Below are 22,649 nucleotides of genomic sequence, written 5' to 3'. Positions count from 1 at the left end.
CAGCAGAGCAGGACATGCGGCGGACTGGGCGGATCAGAGGGTCCTGGACCTTTTGTACCATTTCCCTGGTCCAACCACCGTTCACAACGTGCTTTTTATTTACAGAATATTACCAATACTTGCTACCTATGTTAACATGTTTCTACTCTAAACCAATCCTTGTGATGCAACTCAGCAGAAAATGGGGGATGAGAACAAGGACAGGACCACTCCCCAATTCCTCCATCTTGCCTCTTCAAGCCCATATACTAAAAATCCTGGATTCTACATTTACACTCTGTGATAAACTAACCACTACTTATTTTGAATTCTCTCAGCTTGTGATTCTTCATACAATGTGGGCATTCACTCCCATGGCCAGGGATCAGAGGCAGTGTCCTCCTGGGCTCTGTGTGAGGCTGGCTTGTACAGATCCCAGAACCCCTGTCTGGTCTCCAAACCCTCCAGGGTGGCCAGAGGGATGTCCTGGACTCCGACACCCCAAGACTGAAAAGGATTTTCATGAAGGTTGAGAATGCATGTTCTGTCTTCAAAATGAAAGCCACAGTTACATAAATTGACACTAACTACAGAATGTAGGTTTACTGATCTTGCATGTCTTCCTACCATTCTCCACCAAGATGACATACCCAGTTCTAAAATGGGTCATCCTGCAGGCCCTTCCAGATAATCATCAAAAGTGAGATTACATTTAGCCCTTGAGGGAGAAAAGTATGAAACAGCTTTGCTGTGCAGACAAACTGTTCTCCAGCTGCGTCCCACCTGCTATAACTAGCTCTGTATAGACTTGTTAGATCTTGTCTATTTGATTAGTGTTTTTCCATGTGGAATGCAATCCAAAGCAGACTGATAGACATTAAAGGCAGGTCTTATTAGCACAGAACAGCCCAACTCAGCTCAACAGTCTATCAGTTTGTGTATGATAGCTGAAACTTTCCTGTTCACTGCATCCATCCCAACACTTTTTCAAATGCATACTTCTACCTGACAGGCAATGGTAACACACTATAAGGACACACTAGATTGTATAACCACAACATGTAGAGGCCTCCTTTGCCTAAACTGATAAAGTGCATAGTAGTCAGCTTCAGAAATATGTATTTTAATAGAGAACACAGCAGATTCTCAAAGCCATCAAACGAGGGAAAAACAGAAGAAAATGCCGTGGATGTAAATTGTTTCAGATGAGCATAAGGTAATTCTAAACAAGTGTTTACTGCCTCCACTTAGAATAAATAATGTTTCTACTCTATGCTCTTGTACCATAAAGTTATCAGCTGCATTTTATATGCTTCAAAGAGTAAGTCACACAATGCTTTTTTAGGATAAATAATAACCAACAGCAGCAGAAGACTCATCTGCTTGTACTTGAATAGGGAAGCAGATGGACACAAACAGCAAATTTTTCTATCCTGGTTTTTTGTTTTAGATCAACAATAAATGTAAGACAACCATCAATTTTGCAAAGAATAGTGAGCATGGCTACCAGTGATTCCTCCGTATCACATCTTATTTAAAAAACCACCTTCCTCTCCAGGAAACCAGCCAGAACTCCCATGTAAACTTTTCTCAACTCAGACAATTTTTGTATTCTTTGGCCAAGCTTATCTTCCACACAGCTCTAACACCAGCTGTCTAACCCAGCACCTCGTAGCAGTATTTCTATCCCAAACTCAAGTAAAACACTACTGCAATGAATGAAAACAACTCAAATATATAGCCTTTAATCATGCTAAAAATCAAGTGTCACCAATCAAGTTTTGCTTTTATTTACAAAGACAGAAATTTGCAACAAACCAGACATACCTCATAATTAAATTATTTAACAAGGATGAAATCCTGAGACAGCAGAAGTTATTGCTTCACTTAAAGTTTCAGAAATTGCCAAAAGGCATTTTTATATTTTTGGCTCCCAGTACGAATTTTTCACACAGCACTTTCAAAGCTTTAAATCAGAGGCAAAACACAAAAATCAAAATTGAGGAAGATGGTAAATATCAGTGCAGCTTTAGTTAACTAGCTGTGCATCAGCTAGAGTACAGTACAATACATTCGCTGAGATTCAAGACACAGGAGTTTTAGTTCATAACTCTGATTTTCAAATCACTAATAGCACTTTTAAGTAATATAGGGATTGTACTTTCAAATCAGATACAATCAGGTGAGTGATGATTCATGCACATTAATGTATAGACCGACAGGTTTTAAAATACTGATGGCCAGTTCATTACGATTACAGTAATTAAACCTCTTACCCTAGTCCATGAGTGAGTTGACAATCTTTGCTAACGTCACTTGCAACCAATGACACTGGTTCTTTCCACTATTACACACAACTACAGAACAACCCAAAAGAAAAATACCTGACTGGAGAGTTGTTATCCATCACACAAATTAACTATCACAAAATCTTCTTTCATGTGCTCTGCAAACTTATCAGTACTTGCATGTTTCTACTCAAAATGATGATGCCTGAACAAAATCTGCTCTGCATGACATTAGGCAATACTCATGCAATTAAAAACACTTAAATTTGTAATATGGTATTGATATAGCCAAATATTTTATATATCATTTGGAAAAAAAACATGAGCTCCCTTCAGATAAGCAAAGTTATGTGAATTTCAGAAATTGCTCTTAACTATTGACCACTTCACTAAAAAAACCCACAAAAACCTGGTAGGTATAAAAAAAAGAGGTCACTAGCTTCTGATTTCAAAGCTTGTCAATTAAAATTGGAAGATGCTCTGAAACATAGCCATTTATAAAATCCATCCATTATGAAAATAAACTAAGAGCAATCCAGAGTATAAGACATCTTTTCAAGATTACTCTTTTAGGTACTTTTCCATATGGAAAGGAAACCTTATTTTAAGGAATAGTAAAATGTATTAGCAAGTGCAATGCTGACACACTACCAAAAGTTTCTCCAGAGGAGATACCAAAATTAGCCAATTCTAATAAATTGGAAGGTAACTTAGAATTTAGAGTAGATTAATTATGAGACATTCACTCAAAGAAGTGTGGAGTTAGCACTCTTACATATGAGAGAGCCAGTCACATGCTCGTGTGCTGATAGTGAAAGATCCCAATAGGAACAAAACCACTAGACGGTAGTTAGGTTGAACTTAGCCACTCATGCTGCACACCAAAACACAAGGAAAAGGGGTAGAACTAAGTTTTTTAACAGAAACATACAATTTGGATAAACAATTACCACATTCCACCATAATATTGATTTCTCTGCATTGTGCATTTGCCAAGGACTCAATGCAACCTACAAGAGTACCACAGCTTTCAGTGACTTCATCCAGTGACAAAAGTAAGGCTCAGGATTTTGCCATCTCTGCCCTGCTCCCACAGGAACAAACACCTTCTAGCTGGAGATTGGACCTGAATAGGACGGATAGGCTTGGTAGGTGATACTCCATGTATCACTGAAGTACGATTTTACATAACACCAAAATAATTCCATGAAGCCCTTCCACCATTTATTATGCTAGTATTACCTCGTCAAGTGCAATTTTCATTTTAGGAAACCAACTAAGTGGAAGAGCCAAGGTGAACTGCATTCAGAAAAGTATCATTATATCCCCAAGATAGCAGTAGACTTTAAACAGTCAAACTGCCAAAGAAACACCATTTGCTGAAGTATTTTAAATTCTTGCTGAAGTCTATGGCATCTTCTTAGAAAGCTCTTGCCACAAGGGCATTCTGCATCAGAGATAACCCTATTAGCCCTGCAGCATTGCTATCAAAATTAGAAGACAAAAAGGTCGTAAGTACAGGACCAGCCGGAAGAAAACGTCCAGTTTGGAAACCTCTCCAGTAAGGCATAGAGTTGAGGTGACTTTTGATCTTCCCCAAAAAAGTAATGTGCTGCTATGGCGAGGGAGACTATTCCATCAGAATGCTTTTCTGGGGCCTGAAAGTGAGAAGAGGACAATACAGTCTTTATGATTGTTCATGACCTTTCAACATGAGATCAATTCAGATGCACTTTCTACAGACAGTATCTATGCAACAAAATCCATCCTGCAGTTCTTGTCCTCTATGTTAACACACTACTACATGATGAGTTCAGTTTGACATGAACTGGCAACCAGATGGTTAGATCACAGTGCCTCTGATGTGTTACACAGCTTCCATGTGCTCCAACTTCAGTGTTTGCATCTGTCTGTTTTGCTGACAAATCAAGATATGGACTCCAACACAGTGTAAGTACTACACTGATCCTTCTACAGCAAATCCTGAGGATATACAGCCCCTTCTGCCTAGCTTTGCCACTATCATTCTTGCAAGGCTTGTCACACTTGAGGCTCAAGCCTGCCTTATCAAGTACCCTTTGAGGATTATTTGTATTTAGGCTGCCTGGTGCAGAAAGGAAGAAGGGACTTTCTGACCGTTCAAGGATACTTGTAATATTTACTCAAAGGATTAGACACTGTTAAACCTATAGTAAAAACATACAGGTCTGCAAAATAATATTCTTTTGCAAGTTAGAAGAGTGGGAAGGCAGATCATAAATCATGCTGAAACAGCAAGGTTGGAAGCCTTGCTTCCAGCTGAAAATAATGCAAAAGAAAATTTATAAAACAAAGCTTTTGCAACTCTCTTCAGTTTCAAGATAGGTAAATTTTCCACCAAGGACTCTGTAATTTCCCAAACCCAAGAAAACGAGAAGAGAAAGGGAAAGGGAACTACCCATAATAATAAAAATCCACCCTGAAATAACAATAGTAAAGATAAAACTTCAAGAACTATGAGGTTAAGATCGGAAAAATCAAAATTTATGATCAAAGACCATGCAGACAAGAAAATATTTTCCCTTGGCTGTTTGTCAAGCTAGCAAACTACTCATGGAAAATACACGGGAGCTGATCTATAAAGCTGACGTATTAAAAGAGGGATACTAGAATTAAGATCTACCAAATACAGCAAAGCTTTAGGAAGTTCCTGTGACATTTTCCACACAGGAATGCAGCCACAGCGGGAAGAGAGTGGACCAAGGCATCACCAGGTTTGCAGCGGTGCCGCACTCACCGTCAGTTCCACCCAGAAGTGCCAGGGAGCCGCGTGCAGCCCGTGGGAGTAGAACACAAAGTAGTCTCCCCCCAGGCTGGCGACCGGCACTCCATCCCCGAGGGACCAGCGGGACAGCGCCGCCCCCGCGCGCGGCCGCGCGTACAGGGACATGTGGCTGGGGCCTGTGGGGACAGAGATGAGTGTCCGCGTGTATTGACGGGCAGAGGCAGAACAACCACCTGCTCTCCCACAGAACAGCACCTCATCCTTGAACCACTATCCGTGCCTTCCAAAGCATGACAGAAACGCCTTGTGCTTCATTTTTCTCCAAGCACTGGGATAGGTGAGATGATGATGTAACAGAGGAATGCAGGACAATTTATAATAATAAATATAATACAGTCTTTACAGATACTAACATATTAAATGCTACAAGATCCAGTTTAGAAAGGACCTGCTGTAAAACAATCAAGACTTACTCAAGACAGCTGAGGTTATCAATCCCAGAAATAAGACCTGCAAGACACCATTCAGTTTCTAGTGTACTGTGAAACTGCATTAACTCATGCTCATCTCAGAAAGCTCACTATCTTGGGAATTGCAATAGAACCTGCAGGACTGGAGTCACAGCCTGATTTATTATGGGCATAAAATAAACGCAAATCATAAACCAGAATCTTCAGTCACTCACCAGACACTTCAAAGTTTAACCTCAAAGAGTTCCAGGGCATCAGCTTCTTGGACAGAAGTTTAAAGTGGATGGGGCTTCTTGGCAAAATTTCTGGAGCAGGAAGGTACCAGTTTTTCCTGTGGAAAAAAAAAGGTTTCAAATTATTCTCAATGCAACACCCTGAGGTACTAAACATCAAAAGAAAGGAAGTTTCTCTGTAGTACAGCTGACTGTGTTGCTACTACATGTAACACTCAAAAGGTATTGGTTCTAGCAAAAGGCAGATAAAACCAGCTTGTGGCCAAACAAATATTTAAAGGACAGACATGTTAATAGAAAAATAGTCACCAGTGTATCAATTCATTACCTTCATCTGCCTTAAATAACAAAACCAATGACAATACTTTCAACCTCAAACAGCTAAACTTTTGCTCTCAAGATTCCTGAGGTGTGAGAAACAGCCACAGCAGCTGGTTTCCTTCTGTGGAAACCTGCTACTCTAGACATCCTCTGCTGTCAGCTGCAGTGGAGAAAGGGAAGAAGAGAGGAGACATATATCCTCCTACTCTGAACTGCCCTTTAGGAGGCCTCCCGTTCACCTTTTTCTCCACTGGTGCTTACATCTATTTTCCACACATCAACTTCTACAGCTCCTGCAGCAGACCCATAAATCTCTTGCAGACACTGTGGCAGAAGACACAGCATCTAGGCAGATATTTGTCTTCTGTAGAGGAAGGATTATTTACTTTTAGAACAGGATTATCCTTAGTTTTTCTTCCCTTATGTAAGTGAAATTGCATAAATGACCCCTGTACTTTGCTGTGAAGTGTTGAAGTGAAGCAGAGTTCACACGAACCGGAACATGAAATGCACTGGCAGAATCCAAGGAAGGCCACAGAAGGGAGCCTGCTCCTCACACGGAGTTCTAATGGTGTCATTGATTTCAGGTACATGGGGAGTTATGTGAGATATTCCATTATAATCAAACCCATTAATCCATATACCAGAGTCACTTTTAACCACATTTCCATCTAGATCATGAAATCTTCTGCTCGTGTGCTACAAGGGGAAAAAAAAAAAAAAAAACACAGAAAGATAATGGAGCCTCTGAAGTTTCCAAGAGTCAGAGGTGATTCTGAAATAACCTCCGTGTGAATCCTTAAGGTCTACTGGATTTTCAGTAGCCCTTTCAGCACTGAACACATATCTGAGTATTTATGAACATAAATACAAGAATTACTCGGATAAGAAACATACCATAAAAAACACCATCAGAAGATGACAGTTTTAGCCCACCTCAAACCCCATTCACTTTTAAAATCACCACTGCTTACACAATTCACCCACTTAAAACCCCCTAAAACACCCTGCTCTTCTAACACAGATGAGCTGAGCACTGAGAGTGAACAAGGGAATCACTAGCAATTGTTTCAAATCCAGGAATAATCATTACAGCTTTTAAACTAAGAAAGAAAAGGAATACTTAGCCTTGAAAAAATCAAACACTCTTGCAACCAAAAGAGGCAATACAACATGCAAAGCTTTTCTTACCTGGAGAAAGACTCGCTTAGGCTTTGGATTAGCTGCATCAGAACTGTAAGGAAAGAAGATTCCACTACAAACGAGAATCAGAGTGACTACAAACACAGTAGTTAAAGTTACTAGTGTCGTTTTTGTACTTTTGACAAGGTAAATGAAGTTAATCTAGAGAATAAAAAAACAGTCCGGTTATAAAACTGCAACACTTAGATATAAGACACTATTTATATAATTCTACAATTCAATTAAGGAACTGAAGGTACATTAAAAAGACATAATTACAAGTACTACCTCATACAAGACACTTCTTTTTAACCTCAGTATTTAAAACTAGGATTTTTAAGATGATTTATTTTATAAAAAAGGAATAAAGTGAGTACTTCCTGGAGCTTTAAAACTTTCCTGTTTTTAAAACATCTGCCAACAAAAACCCCCAAACCAATAGACTCTTTCCAGATTCTATAGCAGCAGGAAAAGCCCACAAATCAGAGTATTCTTTTTTAAGTTTGTACATGTATTGTTCAGTCATATATTACACCTAAAATGAATCTGCTCAAAATTCAGAATTACATTTTGTATTTTAAGTCAGTCTTCACCACATCATCATAGGGCAACATAAGTTCTGCTTCAATGACCTTTCTTTGACTAACACAAACCATGGAATCTTTGACACATGTTCTAGAACTTTCTTGTAACATTTAAGAAACTACCAAATTATTATTAACTTCTTGTATTCATTAAACCCCCATCTTTCTAAACTACAGAGAAAGTTTAAGGGTTATAAACAACATTTGCAAATTCTACTTACAAAATAGGAAGACAAGATCATAGTGAAGATCACAATAAATCCTGCCAACACCATATCTGGTGGAATTTCTGAACCACTTCGTCCCATGACAGGTGTAAACATTTCAAACACAGTCCAACTAAGATACAGCATATACAGATAGGGAACAAACATCCCCAGCATGTACATCACAATAAACTTCATTGTGGCACCTATGCAGAACAGGAAAAAACAAAAGACGAAAAAGCAAAAGTTTAAAAGGACATAAACACACAGCTTTACTGATATATCCACAAGGATAAACTGCTACAGGGCCCAATACAGAATACCGGTCTTCAACTGTGACATGGATATGAAAAGATCATCTCATTTTGCGCAGCCAATACCAGTATAATTTTCAAAATCACTGCAAAATTAATCTTGTATTACAAAAAAAAAATTCTAACAGGTTTTCTGTCCCAAGCATTCTTTAAATATTACAATATTTTTCTGAACCTTTACTGTTCATCAAAATTCTGATCACTTATTAATATACTCACATACTGTTCTTTTAGCCTGAGACATGGGACTTTCAGTGTATTTTTTAAAGCTTCTCACACGTTCAAACTGTCTCTAGTTCAAGAACACTTGTTCATTACAAAAGTGTGACTTAGTTAATTTGACTAGTCAAAGTCCATGTTTGCCATTTCTTTTGTTTAAGTAAGAGTAGGGGTACAAGTTTTGAAACACAATTTCTGCTCCTCAAAACCCATACCTTTTTGGCTGAATTCCTTGTGGATCATCAGTTTAGTGAGTAAAGGAAATGCTACCCATAACGTACAAATGAATGCTGAACAAACACCCATCTGAGTCATCACAGCCAATGCTATTGACCAAATCATCAATGAGGCATCAAAAAAAACATCTCCCAGGTACTGCTCACTCACATTCTGTGACAAAAAGAAGTAAATGTGTTTCATTACTGTGTACATTCCAGAGATCCCATCTCATGAAAACCATTGAAAAATCCATGTACCTTGTATATAATTATTTTCCTTGGGCAAAACAATTTTGACAAGCATCATCTCACCACTCTCTTACTGTACAGAGTTATCCATGACGGTATATTTTTTTCATTAGTTTTCTAAATCTGCTGACGTAACTTGAAAACACTTCCCCCCCACAGGCTAGGGAATAAACAGGAAGAGAATGTACAAATGACAATACAAAAGAATACACAAGGCTAGTGTTTCAGGCAAAGAGGGCCTTTTTCAAAAAAATGTAACACAGCATACTAAAAAATTATGTAATATTTATGGGGGAAAAATTGTTACCTGAGAGTGTAAACTTGTTTTTGAGTAGCTGTCAACAGACTTCTTACACAAGCAAATATTATACTGGTGCCTGTTTAGGTCATGCCACAAGCTGTCACTTCAGAAGTCTGCTTATTAAAATGTGTTATTTGTTTTGAATAAAAGATATCATGGGTGAGATGTCCAGATATGTCTCAGGGGGCAGGGAGAAAAAAGGAGAAATTTTACCATCAAAAATGTGATTTGGTTTAGTTTCGGGGTTTTATTTTAAGTTATATGGGCAATGCTGCAGCAGTTGCAGTGCACGATTCCTAACTGCAAATCCTGTGACTAGCAAGAAGGACTACTTGCATGAACAACAGTTATCAGAAAGCACCTACTTCAGTTCTGGGGTGAGAAGAAATAAAAAAAGGAGAGTGAAGACACATACAAGTTGCCAAACTGATTTCAACACTAAAGCCTTTCAACTCACAAGCTGTTGAGCCATGGATAGGCACTGCCTCTGATAGACAAGAAAGTGATTGGCTTCCAAAATTTTTATGCAACTATTAAGTCAAATCCAAGTTACAGAAGCAACATTAACTGTACAGTGTGGTGCAAGCTACAGCATGCAACACTTCTGATTTTTAGATGTTTGATCTGATGATTAGGCAATCAGGCATGAAACAGATCCAGAACCTGAAATGTCTTAACAGCTAATGAAAGTATCTGCCAGCTCATCCAGAAGACTGGAAAATGGTAACACTGCCTCTATTTTATAAACGGCTCATCTTTTCCTCAAAAGGAACACACCAAATACATGTATTTGGTACTATACATGTACCAGTTAACACACTCTTCTCGACTCAGAACTTCTCATACAATCAAATGGCATGAAGTTCTTAAAACTTTTTCAAACACCTGTACTTGGCTGACAACTAAGGCTTTCTAAATTCCCTTGCCCAAAACTCACCCAAAGGGCTGAGATGGTAAGTAACAGCAATTAATAGCAAGCTGAACAACTAAATATTACTGCAGCTAAAACTTCAACCTAGCAGGCCTCAGTAGTCAACCTCTGCCCTGGAAGAGTGTCATCTATCAGATACCTCAAGACTATTCGTATTTAACACAAAATCATATGGGACTGTTATCATCTATAATTATGAAATTATTACACAAGTTAAATTGCATTGATTAAAACAGGTAGACAGACAGTAAACATGACAAATGACCGTCAATGAAAAGTAACACACAGCAAACCCTTACTAAGCCTTGCAGGGGCTTAAATGACTTTTACCTACTGCAGAGAAAAACACAGACAACCAAGAGCTCTGTTCCATCTCCAGCTGTGATCAAAACAACTACAAATCAGAATTTGTTTAGGTTGGAAAATACCTTTGAGATAATTTGATCTAAGCCTTGCACTGCCAAGGCCACTGGTAAACCATGTCCCTAAGTGCCACATCTAGACATCTTTTAAATACCTCTGGTGACCCAACCCTTTCCCTGGGCAGTTTCAAGCTTGATAATCCTTTCCATAATGAAATGTCTCTTAATATCTAATCTGAACTCTCCCTGGCATAAATTGACTCTTGTCCTGTTGCTGGGTGCTTGGGAGAAGAGACCAAACACCTGGGCATGCTCCAGCACTAAAATGTCCTTCTTGCAGTGAGGGGCCCAGAACAGAACACAGGATTGGAGGTGTGGCCTCACCAGTGCTGAGTACAGGGGGACAATCCCTGCCCTGGCCCTGCTGGCCACACCATTGCTGGTACAGGCCAGGATGCCCTTGCCCTTCTTGGCCACCTGGGCACAGCCTGGCTCATGTTCAGTCACTGTCACAGCACCCCCAGGTCCCTTTCTGCCTGGGCAGCTTTCCAGGCACTCTGCCCCAGCCTGTGGCACTGCCTGGGGTTGTTGTGACCTAAGTCACAAAAGCTCCTGCCTTTTTTCCGAAATATATCCTAGGTCAAAGCTCCCTTAAATCACATAGCTGTTACCTCTCTGATTCAGCAGAACAATCACTATGTTTAGATGAAGCAATTTTTTTACAGCAATATTTTAAATACTGAAAACTTTTCACTTTTCTTTTTTAACCAGCTCAAAAGGCAGGTCTTTCACAGACTGAACACTTCATTGCCCCTCAGCAATAACAGCAAAGTCTTGCCTACCTTGTAGAAGAACTTCTTGGCTAGCACATGCACAAGAATGAGCTTAGCTGCAGCTGCAGTGCCATAGAGAGACACAGAAACATAGAAATGAGTGTACCAAGAAAGAGCCCGTCCAATAATGGAGACAAACATTGCCACCATGAGGACTGCTACCAGTGTGCACACCCAGCTCGTCAGGGTTAAGCTGAATGCAGCCAGTAACTTCTTCAGGTTATGAACAGCTATGAAGAAAAAAAAAAAAAAAAAAAAGAAGTTTCATTCAACACTTGTGTATTCTACTGCAGACTATCATTAGAATTTTAACTACGCCATGGTGTAACTACTTTAATGACCAAAATAAACAGATGCCCTGTGAAGATATCTTAACAGCAGAGTTTTCATCACTTAGCACATTTTTGCATGTCTATTTGCACACATTCCTGCTGCAAGGTTTATTCCCAGAATACCTGGTGTATTTTGCAGATTACAGCTTTCTTGACAGCAAAAATTTTACTAGGGGACAGATGGCTCCATGGTTCCACTTTTAAGTATACAAAAGAACCCAAAAAGAAAAACAACAACAAAAACTTCTCCCCAAAAATACAAACCCAAACCAACTAAACAAACCACAAAAAACCCCACAAACTCCCTCCGCATTCCCCCAAAACACCCCAACAACAACAAAACAATTGAGTTGTTATTCTCGTAACATTTTCTTACTCCAAAAATGTCTTCTGGATTTTGAGGAGGAGATGGGTGTGTTTGCTTAAGACTTTTAAATAGGCACGTTCCCACATGTACTAAGGAGGTATAACTAGATTTAAGTTGGTTTATACTCTCTATTAAGTTTCAATTTTAATCTTTGTGAAATGATAAGAGACAAAATCATCATTCATAAATGCTAGACATCTAGGCCTATCATACTCTTTCACCCAGATGCAAGATTTAAACACAAAGCAACTCCTACAGCATGCTGTAAATCTAAAATTTACTTCTGAAGTTCAACTAACCAGATACTGTCATGGCCTAAACATTTTTTGACCTACACTTTTGCATCTAGTAACTGCTATTTGTTAAAGAGTCATACAATTAAAAAAACAAACCAAAACCAAAAATCACCTACACTTACCTCTGGGTTTCGGCTGTAATATTTTTTTGCTTAAATAAAAAAAAGCAATTGCTGCTGTAATATAGTTCATAACTGTGCCAACACGAGCAGGATAAGCCAGGACAAATAAACCAAATATATCAAAGAATACAACATTTCCATGTCGATACTCAAAAGATTTAGCCAACTTTTCTGATGTAGCTAGGTATTTTAGGACAGCTAGAATATTGTCACCTATTAGAAGAGCAGAGATACAATACAATTATATCAAGGTTGATAAACTACCACAGAGCATTTTAATATAACTATTCTGAAAAACTGTATAGAAATATCCTCAACAAAGACATGAATACACAAATTCTCAAAAAGGAATTTGACAGTACACACACAATAGTATTTTCATTAGTTATTCTACCCAGCTGTCAAAATAAGTATACTTGAGAACTCTCATGACTTACACACCACGGCAGTAAAGGCAACAGTCAGGCTTTCAGCCCATAAACTCTTCTTCACTTCTGATATTTAGCAGTGGACTTGAAGACTAACCCATAAAAGAGTTTATAACTTCCTAATCTTCCTCTTCTTCTCACAACTAAGTGACCCCTCAACGTTTCCATGACTATGAATTGCCTTTCTTTCCCAACATGACTATAAAGACAAGGCCACTATTTTCCTGGCACCAATCACCTCCAGGCATCAATCACCTTTTCTTTCTCACAATACAACCAAAACACAGGTAAGCAAATAACAACAATCATTCTCAACTTCATTTTGCTTTTACAAGACCATTAGAAGTGTTTACTGGCTGTAAAGTCTATATATTTTTTTTAATCTGTGATATATTTAGTGGGACAAGTTCTACATAAAACCATCATGACTACTAAAATCATATTTCCAATAGGAATTTAGAAGTGTTACTTCCTGTCCTGCAGCTAAACTGGTGCAAGGAAGTGTTTAAAACCCTTATTCATGCTGGTCATCTAAGTTGGCTTCTATATAAACTTGAAGAGTGAATAGTCAAAACCCTGGAGGCATTTAGGATTATGCTAGCTTTTCCTGGGAAATTAAAGGTCATTGTAATTTTCTTTACTGCAGTCTGTCTAATAGCCTGCTGTGAGCACAAACTGTTGTAGAAAATAAACCCTGTATACCCAGTCTGTGTATACCAGTCTGCTACCACGTAAGTTTGACTGTGGTCCACTCTAATACAAAAACCTCTGTTAGCAGATCACTGTCTATGCCACCAACCTACTCAAAAGCTTCTAATGAGAAACATTATCCAATAATGGAACTTAGGAGGAATAAAAGGAACACAGAATGCTGAACAATCACAATCAAGTATCAAAGGATAGACAAGAACTTTGATTTGAAAGCAACTGTGGAATCTAATTAACATCACTGGATGCTGATGGAGTTTATCTTCCCAAGTTGACCAAATATATTTCTTTTTTATTTAAAATATATGTACTCAGTTAATTCTTTGTTCTTGAGAACACAACCAACATGTACTAAATGTGTAATCAAAATTATTAATCTATTACTATAGCAATCTTACAGCAAAATGAAAAAGCAGCTACAATACTACTGGTCAGTAAATTACTGAATTCTTAAAATACCAACCTGCTCTCTGAATGGAATCTGTCAAAATTCTGTCTGATGTGTCATATTCTGTATGGTAAATGTAGCCATTTTCAATAAAAGCCAAATCTATTCCTAGAGAAAGAGAAGCAGCATTTTTAAAATTTATGCAATCCTAAAACTCCAAAACAAATATGTGAAAGCCTCCCATATACTTCACAAAAAATGTTGCTCTACTTTGTAATCCAGTCGATTATCCTTAGAGATAAACAAAATAGTCTTCTTTGCAGAAGGAAAACTACTGGACTTCCAGTGTCTTGAAAAGAGAACAGCTTTAAAACATTTCAAAGTATCTTTCTGCAGGTACCAATTCTCATGACATCTGTATGCAACTGGAGAAACACATGCAAACAACACCACATCATCTCAGCTTCAGAAAAGATGTACAAGATAATTGCCAAATTTACTTGCAACACTTCAACAAATGTTTGTGCTGAAAAGTAATAAGGAGCAGTACTTTGAACCTACAGAGCACCTTCTCAAAATACCAGGTGCGCTCTTTGTACTTCTAACATGTAAACAATTTTTCAGAGAGCCAGTCTGAAAATGGTTCATTTCCAAGTCCAAATAAGTTGTTCAAACAAACAAAAGTATTTACCAAAACCCAAAGGTTATTCTGCTTCATTAGTTATACATTCAGTGTATCTCATTCACCTGTTCAGCTGCATATGCAAAAGGCTGCTACCTGCAATCTGAATTCTCACAATTTTTGGCAAATTAGGTCTCAATTCTGGGGAACAAACCAGTTTTTTTAACTTAATTTTTATTGGTTTATTAAAAAAACCCCAAAGGTCAGTGAGAAATCATTTACCATCCAGGTATGATTCTGAACAAAGAAGACACTGTACAAAATCAGCTACTTTATTTTCAGAATAGAAGTGTACTTCAGAACAGTACAGAATATGCCAGAACAACTGCTTTGTACAAACAATCAATTCAAAAATATCACTTTTCTTGAAAGTGACTCCAGTGACAACCAGTCCTGGACAACAAGGACTTTACGGAAGTTTATAGTCTTTTGAATTGCGTTCACACTGGGTGAACATTTCACATTTCTTTCCCACTGTTCATTCTCCACAGAAAGGACAGCAACCTGTTAATACATCAGCAAAACTAGAAAGCTTCTGTCCTGTCCTTGTTTATGGAAAAAACCTCATAATCTGCCAAAATCCCCCAAACAAAACAATGTCACCAGTAAGAAATAAAACCAACCCACAACAACCAAGCAAAAACAACAACAGAAAAAACCCCATCAACAAAAAAAACCCAACCAAACAAAACCCAAGGGTAATGAAAATGCATTAATGACTATATCACTACCTCCAAAAATGATGATTTTGGTTTATCAACTAGATACAGACATTTCATACCTGCAAGAAGGTTATTAACATCATGTACCAAAATGTTTCGAAACAGAATATTTAACCAAGTACTGTTCATTCCTGGACTATTTTCCTGATTTTTAGGAAACATTTCTACAATGGAGTTTCCTTCTGGAAAACACCAGTCATCTAAAAACACCCCAGGAAACCACATGACAAACTCAATCTAAAAACTCTTTTCTTAGGAAAGGAACAGGGAAATTCCCTGCCAGTGTGAGAGACAGACCAAATTTGAGGATGTTCACATAGTCAACCACAGAACAGAGTCCTTGTTATGAATGTAATATGTATTGACATGTCTTTTGATAACATACCTGGAACATTGCCAAAATCCCTGTAGATACGGAAGTCTGTATCTGCTGGGATAATGCCACTCTGAAATATTTCCTGTGCCACCACAGAGGCAAAGGGATGCTTGGCTGCTACTACATATGCTTGTACCAACCAAGGGTTCTCAGGTCCTAACAAAGGATGAAAAGAAAATTCACACCAAGTATTTTTTGAACTTCAGTTAGGATATGCATCCTCATGGTAACAAATAATGCAAAGTAACTCACTGGAGATTTAACTCTGTTGCCCCACAGAGCACACAGTAAGTACACTTGTGTTGGATGAATGACTCACACTTGAGAGAAAGAATCAGCTACACATGGGGGGTAAAAAAACAAGCCACTGTTGCCTCCTGTGCTCAGTGGCAGAGCAGATAAGCCATGTCTAAAAAACACCCAGCATTAATGAAAAAGTCACAACCTTTAGTCAAGCTTCCAATCCTTCGTGTATGTATCACACATCAATACTGTTGTTTAGAAAAAAGTCTCTCTCCCTAAAGCATTCGGTTCAAGTAAACAGCTAAGCAGCTTCAGCAGTACAAGAAAGTCTGCAGTTCAGCAAGGCTGGGGCACAGGTCTAGCTGTAGCCTACAAAACACAGAAATTCTGCTGCTTCCTCAGCATGAAATGGAGTTCTAATGCAAACATCTTCCTGCAAAGATTGTAAAGCAACTATTGTGAAAAATAAGTAGAACATATCAAACTATGAGTATTAAGATATATACACCATCCACATGTTTTTCTCCTTTTTACGTTGATGTAAAAGGGAAACACAACTTCTATTATTCTGCCCTCCACAGGCTTCCCATCTATGAAGCAACTTCTGTGGCAGTGCTTTAGCCTGTAACTATCTAAAGACTGAGAACAACTTTATTGCTGCACAGGACTGGGAAAAAGCCACAGAGGTTCTCTTGTCTTTTGCTTATTAGTCCCTTTCAATATTTCTTCAAGTCTGCATCATTTATTATCAAATTATCCTAGTGTAGAAATTGGACACAATGCAAGCTCATACCTGTTTGAAAAACAAGTTCTTTTCCTCCTACACCTGCCGCCTCCAGGTTAATAAAAGCTCTGATTGACTTGGCCCACTCATGTTGTGTAATGAAACCATGACTAGCCTTGATGGGAAAAATAAAACATAGGTCATACATCTACCAGACAAGCCTAAACGTTATCTTCCATCATTCAAGACTGCATATAGCTCAAGACTACACAAAGCAGATAACACAAACAGATGCAGAGAATGCAAGTCTTCTACTTGAACTAATACAGACAATATTCTTAATTCAACTGCATTTTTCCTGTTGAAATAATACACAATTTCCTCAGAAAAAGACATATAATTAATGAATATTTCAAGAGATTAAACACAAGCCACATCTTTCATTTGTTAAGAGTTTTGATATACTGCTTTGATGTATAATTTATAATTCTGGCATGTTCTCACCTGCAAAATATTTTCTTCTGCACCATTAAATAAGAATATGACAGCATGCTGTAGGGGCTCTGATGATTTTGAAAGTGTGTTAAGTATTTCAAGCATCACTGCACAGCTAACAGCATCATCACTGGCACCTTAAAATAATCAGCAAAATAATAAGGCTTACAACAAATGCACAGATTTACAACAAAGACAAAAGATGAAAAATGGTTTATGCTATTTCAGTCACTTAATATAACTGCAGTACAATTGTGTTAAGCTTTGGTATATTTTCTGGTACTGCTTGCAACCTCTGTACTAGTAGAAAGCAACAGCTGAGAGAAAAAATATGTTCAGAAGTTGAGCAAGTGAATTACAAGATATCAGATCCAACAGTACTGTTCACCAAAAGCAGACTAACCAGGTTACTGGGAAAGCAATGTGATCATTATCTACTTTCCTAAACACAACATAAATAAATAAGGATGTAATTTTCATTGACAGCACTCTTAAATTTTAAAAAATAAACATTCCCACACAAGTCATCCTAAAGCATTCTACACTGTTACAGTGCATTCAATTAGGACAAAACCTCAAAGTAACATAAAGCTAAGACTGCAAAATAAAGCTAAGGAAATATCACAATTCACATCTTTAAAAGCCTTCGTAAGATATACATTATAATACAAGATCTTAATGATCAGATGCTTTTCACATCCTTCTTTCTTTGCAGAAACCCCTTTCAGTCTAAACTCTGAGTTTCTCATCCAACACCTCCCATGCCTCACTGGTTATTTATTTTGATTTTGATTAAGCATCCATCTTTTAGTCAAGGTCTCCCATTTTCCCACTTTCCTCACTTTGGTGCAAGCTGTAGCACCTCCCTATCCTGCTCTAATAAATGAAATTTGGGACATATTTTAACAGAAATTTAAACCTCATTCCTTTGGACCTGGGTTGCACACATGTTGCTGACACGCACTGAGATACTGACAAAGGTGTGGTGACGCCTCAGCACAACATTTAGGTACACTTGTAAGCTGCTCAAAATGTTCAATTTACACATAAAAGAAAAAAAAAAGAGCAGCTTTTCCAAAGCTTGGAAAACTTAAGAAGTATCTGCTATGAAAAGGACAGATTTCCTAATATAAACATAAATCTTAGTCTAGATTTTAGCTTTAGTTTTTGTATGGAATAAATAAATTTGAAATCTTTCCAATACATCATTCTCTACCTGATTTCTCAGAAATTATGGCTGTGTTCTGACAAAAGCTTTCCATAGATCACCACCCAAATACCTGATTTAAAGCCCTGATTGTCACAGGTTTCCACTAATTTCACAGAATATCACAGAATAGTGTCAGTTGGAAGGGACCTTAATTGTTTATCAGGAATCTGCTTTTAGCCACGCTGATTTATTTCAAAAGCTGCATTGAAAACTCAGCAGATGTGTATAGTTTACAGTGAGGTTAGTCATTTACCTGCCTTGCTGTGAGGTTAAGAAAAATAAAAGTTATTGGCTTCAAGAGCCATACAGATTTACATCTGATAAAAGCAGCCATGCTGCCCTAGACTATTCCACAAACCTGCAGAGAAAATATACTCCAATACCTCATACATAATAAAACTGACAGGAGGTTGTAACAGATTTTACAGCAGATATTGGTAACCTAAAAAATACACATTATGTCTGCAATGATAATTTCAAGGATGTTTTTGCCATTGAGGTTATCAGCAAAGAATCAAATAGGCCACATAAACTGAAGAGCAGTAGAATCATAGCAAGAGACATCTTTTAGGACTTTATGTTTTTTTCTTCACAAGGAACACAAGTCTTCCCAAATTAATGAATTACTGAGATTTGCTTCATGCATTTTGTATATATAAGCACCACAAGCAGATTATATTTTATTATCTGATTTTCAAATGTATTACATGCTGATCTTTGAGTCACGCTGATTCTGGTTAAAAGTCCACCTTTTTGGTAATGAAAGCTGTAAGCAAATAGCTACAGCAAATACAGCACAGGAGAAAACAAAATGTTCTTGGTTAGGTAATGTGCAAGTGGCATACTAAGAAAACAATAGGCAGAGCAGCTCCTAGCTGCTATAAAGCGCTAGGCTGCTTTGTGATTAAGAACAAGCACTGATTTCTAGCTCCTCTGCAGATTTCTGTAAAATCCTATACAAACCACTCTTTATGTTTTTGGCACTTCTGTGCAAGGTTGGTGAAATATTTTAGTGTCTGAGTAACTGTAAAGAAAATAATAGATGTAAACGTAATCCTGTTTTATGATCCACTGAAATCGACATACAATTTACATAGGACATCAATTTGAAAACCATTTTAATTACCATAATAATAGTATTATTAGCTTGTGAAATATTCTAGGTCTAGGTAGACATACATAGGCTATACATACAATAATTAGCCTCTCTGCAGTTCCTCAGTCACAGAGCATAATAATAACGCATTTATTAAGCTTAATTTAGAAACTCTTGTTGTACAAATATGATTGAGGAGAAAGAGAAGTTCTGTATACTATTTATGGACAGAGAAAAGGTAAAAGTACTCCACCAAAGCTTTATTTCTCTAGCTAATACTCAACTGTTCCCTAAATAATGAAGACCAGTCACATGTGCTAAGGAACATAAAGTTCACCACCAAAAAAATAAAATACTGCGCGGGATGTAAATAAAGAAACTCCAGTAAAGGCTGCACCATTGGAGAGTGCCATCTGTGGGTGTTTTTCAACTGCAATAACAAGCACACACCTGTGGCTGAGTGTTACAACTAATTTTGTGTTTCAGATCCATACCTTCCTGGCTTTGTTAAACCCACAAATTTACAAAGCAGTTTACACCCTGGCTGCAATAACAACAGGATTAGATTTTAAAAAATATAGAAGAACAAGAGAGTACACAACATTGACAGTCAAACTAGCAGTAAAAGATACACACACCAAGACAAAGTACCCCAGCCTTTGATCACTACAGTCTTTTAAGACAGAAGCTTTGAATGTGGAAAGTAAAAAACCTGGCGTATCTTAAGCATATCAGACTGAAAATCTGAGACAACAGAAAAAGGAGGGCAAAAAAGACTCTTAAGTGGGGGTGGGCATAGTCTCTGGCACAAAGCATCCTGTGAAAAGAAAACCAGGATTAAACCAGTACAGAAGTATGAAAAGACCTGTACCATGGGTGGAAACAGCATATGAACTATATGCATAAGCAGTGAACTATAAGAAGGGCAGATATAACCAAACTTTCCAGAAATCTAAATAAGCATCCGTAAATTGCTGCCTACCAGAAAGTGAGAGTGAAATCCTGAGTTTGGCAGGAATGCTAAACTCATGAATTTCACTGAGACCAAGCTGACGCATTATTCTGAAGTGGCTGCTCGGCAGGAGAAATCCATGAGCCAAGCTCTGAAGCTCATGTAACACACAGAAACGTGGAACAAACACACAGACCTACCCGGAGTATTTGGTACGGAATCAAAGTGACAATTGGATAACACTGCATGCTCGGCTCCACTGCGAGGTTCCAGCTTCACTACCACATTGGTTATGTTTGCATAGTAACTAGTAAAGCCTCCTAAAAAGTCAATGCTGAAGGAGCCCGTGGGCCTCTGTATGTCTACAGATATTTTGTGAGCATCCGTGCTTTCTCTTTCTATTCCCCTAATTTGCTCTAAGAGGTAGTTAACTGCAAGAACTTCATTTTCTGGACTTCCAACTGTTCTGGGCCCAATTGCTGTAATGTTGTCAAGATATTCCCTGTAAAACAAATTGAAACTTATGCATCAATACATCATACATTTACAAAGCATCAATACATTTAGCGTGTAATTTATCTACAACTGTAACATTTTTGTACATGGTTCTATTTCAAAACTCAAGGTAGGCAGAAGAGGGTAAAGCCAGTTAGACGGTAACTTGTAACGGGCATATAAGCCTGATCTTTACTCAGGACTCCTTATCTTAACTACCATGATATTAAGACATTGTATTGGTTTTCTCATTTGAACATATAATTCAAAAAGAAACAGAAGGGTGAATGGAGAAGCTAAAGATTTTACCTTTAGCAAGGTTCTGTATACGTATACATGCCCTTTTCTGAATGTCTGAAAAACGACACTTGTATCAAGACATACATCTGACCTTAACACTCTAAAACAGAAATTACAGTGATAGCTTTAGTCTTCCCGACGCTTCGGTAATAAAACAACTAAAAATTTGCAAGAAAGCTTCCCGAGACACCCAGCAGCAATCTACGACACTACTAGAACTAAACTGTGGGGGACTCGCTGTTCCACGAGCTCGGGCAGAGCACGACACGACCCCTCTGCCGGGGTCCGCCACCCACCCCGGCCGCCTCTCGCCCGGCGGCCCCGCCGTACCTGGCGCGGGAGGCGCTGAACTCGCGGGGCCCGGCGGCGGCGGGCGAGCGGCTCAGCAGCTGCCGGTGCGACACCTGCGCCAGCGCCCGCAGCCCCAGCAAGTACAGCAGCACCAGCGGCGCCCCCCGCGCCTCGGACAGCGGCAGCAGAGGCCGCCGCCCGCCCTGCTTCTTCCCGCCCGCGCCGCGGTCGCCGTCGTCCCGCGGCGGCGGCCGGCGGCGGTCGCGCTGTGCGGCGGTGGCGCGGAGCCGCCACCCTGCCGTGTCCCCGCCGCGCTCCATGGCCGCACCGTCCGCCCGCCCGCCGCGCAGCCGCAGTACGGGCACGGGCCCGCTCACGGCGCGGCCCGGCCCCGCCCCGCCCGCCGCCCACGTGGCCCGGCGGAGCGCCCGGCGTGGGCACGGCGGCGGGGTGGCTGGGCCAGCCTTCCTCCCCAAGCAGGGTCCTCCAGAACACATGGCACGTGGCAAGAACATGGCCATACTGTTCCTGAATATCCCGAGTGAGGGAGACTCCACAGCCTCTCTGGGCAATCTGTGCCAATGTTCAGCCACCTGCTCTGTAAAAAGGTTCTTCCTCTTGTTCAGGCGGAACTTCCTGTGCATTATTTTCTGCCTGCTGTCCTCTTGCCTTGTGCCCTTTTGTCCCGTTGCTCAGAACCACTGAGAAGAGCCTGGTCCATCCTCTTGGCATGCTATCTTCAGAGATTTACTGACACGGATAAGGTCGCCTCGCAGTCATGTTTTCTTGAGGCTGAACAAGCCCAGCTCTCTCAGCCTTTCCTCATAAAAGAGACCCTCCAATTCTTTAGTTACCTTTGTTGCTCTCTGCTGGACCAGCCCCAGCAGTTCCATGTGTGTGGTGTCCTCAGGAGCCGATAACTGGGCGCAGGCGTGCAGCGGGCCCGTGTTTGGCTGCACCCTCGGGCT

The 22,649-nt window shown here is 39.3% G+C and overlaps 1 protein-coding gene across 1 annotated transcript; it reads right to left on the bottom strand.

Annotated features, from left to right (window-relative positions):
* Positions 1 to 1,708: 1,708 nt before the first annotated feature.
* ERMP1 (endoplasmic reticulum metallopeptidase 1) lies at positions 1,709 to 22,340 on the bottom strand. The gene is made up of 15 exons (XM_063423670.1): positions 21,721 to 22,340; positions 20,796 to 21,097; positions 17,347 to 17,474; positions 16,912 to 17,017; positions 15,885 to 16,031; positions 14,171 to 14,263; positions 12,572 to 12,784; positions 11,464 to 11,684; positions 8,776 to 8,950; positions 8,043 to 8,233; positions 7,247 to 7,399; positions 6,552 to 6,754; positions 5,717 to 5,832; positions 5,044 to 5,207; positions 1,709 to 3,925 (listed from the first exon to the last, which is right to left on the bottom strand). Exons 1-15 carry the CDS (start codon positions 22,323 to 22,325, stop codon positions 3,761 to 3,763), a joined length of 2,982 nt encoding a protein of 993 aa, XP_063279740.1. The 5' UTR covers positions 22,326 to 22,340; the 3' UTR covers positions 1,709 to 3,760.
* Between the last annotated feature and the right edge of the window lie 309 nt (positions 22,341 to 22,649).

This window comes from Prinia subflava, chromosome Z (genome assembly GCF_021018805.1).
Source record: "Prinia subflava isolate CZ2003 ecotype Zambia chromosome Z, Cam_Psub_1.2, whole genome shotgun sequence".
Lineage (NCBI taxonomy): Eukaryota > Metazoa > Chordata > Aves > Passeriformes > Cisticolidae > Prinia > Prinia subflava.
The sequence above is the reverse complement of the archived record's forward strand: the minus strand, read 5'-3'. Positions and strand labels throughout refer to the sequence as shown.

What these genes read in the sequence shown, in the direction of transcription:
- ERMP1 (XM_063423670.1), bottom strand. Translation starts at nt 22,325, where the DNA reads ATGCACAGGAAGTTCCGCCTGAACAAGAGGAAGAACCTTTTTACAGAG. An exon ending in CAGAAGAAAATATTTTGCAG is followed by an intron (nt 17,018 to 17,346) that starts GTGAGAACATGC and finishes TTTCCCATCAAG; the next exon opens with GCTAGTCATGGTTTCATTAC. An exon ending in TGATCTTGTCTTCCTATTTT is followed by an intron (nt 7,400 to 8,042) that starts GTAAGTAGAATT and finishes TTTATTCTCTAG; the next exon opens with ATTAACTTCATTTACCTTGT.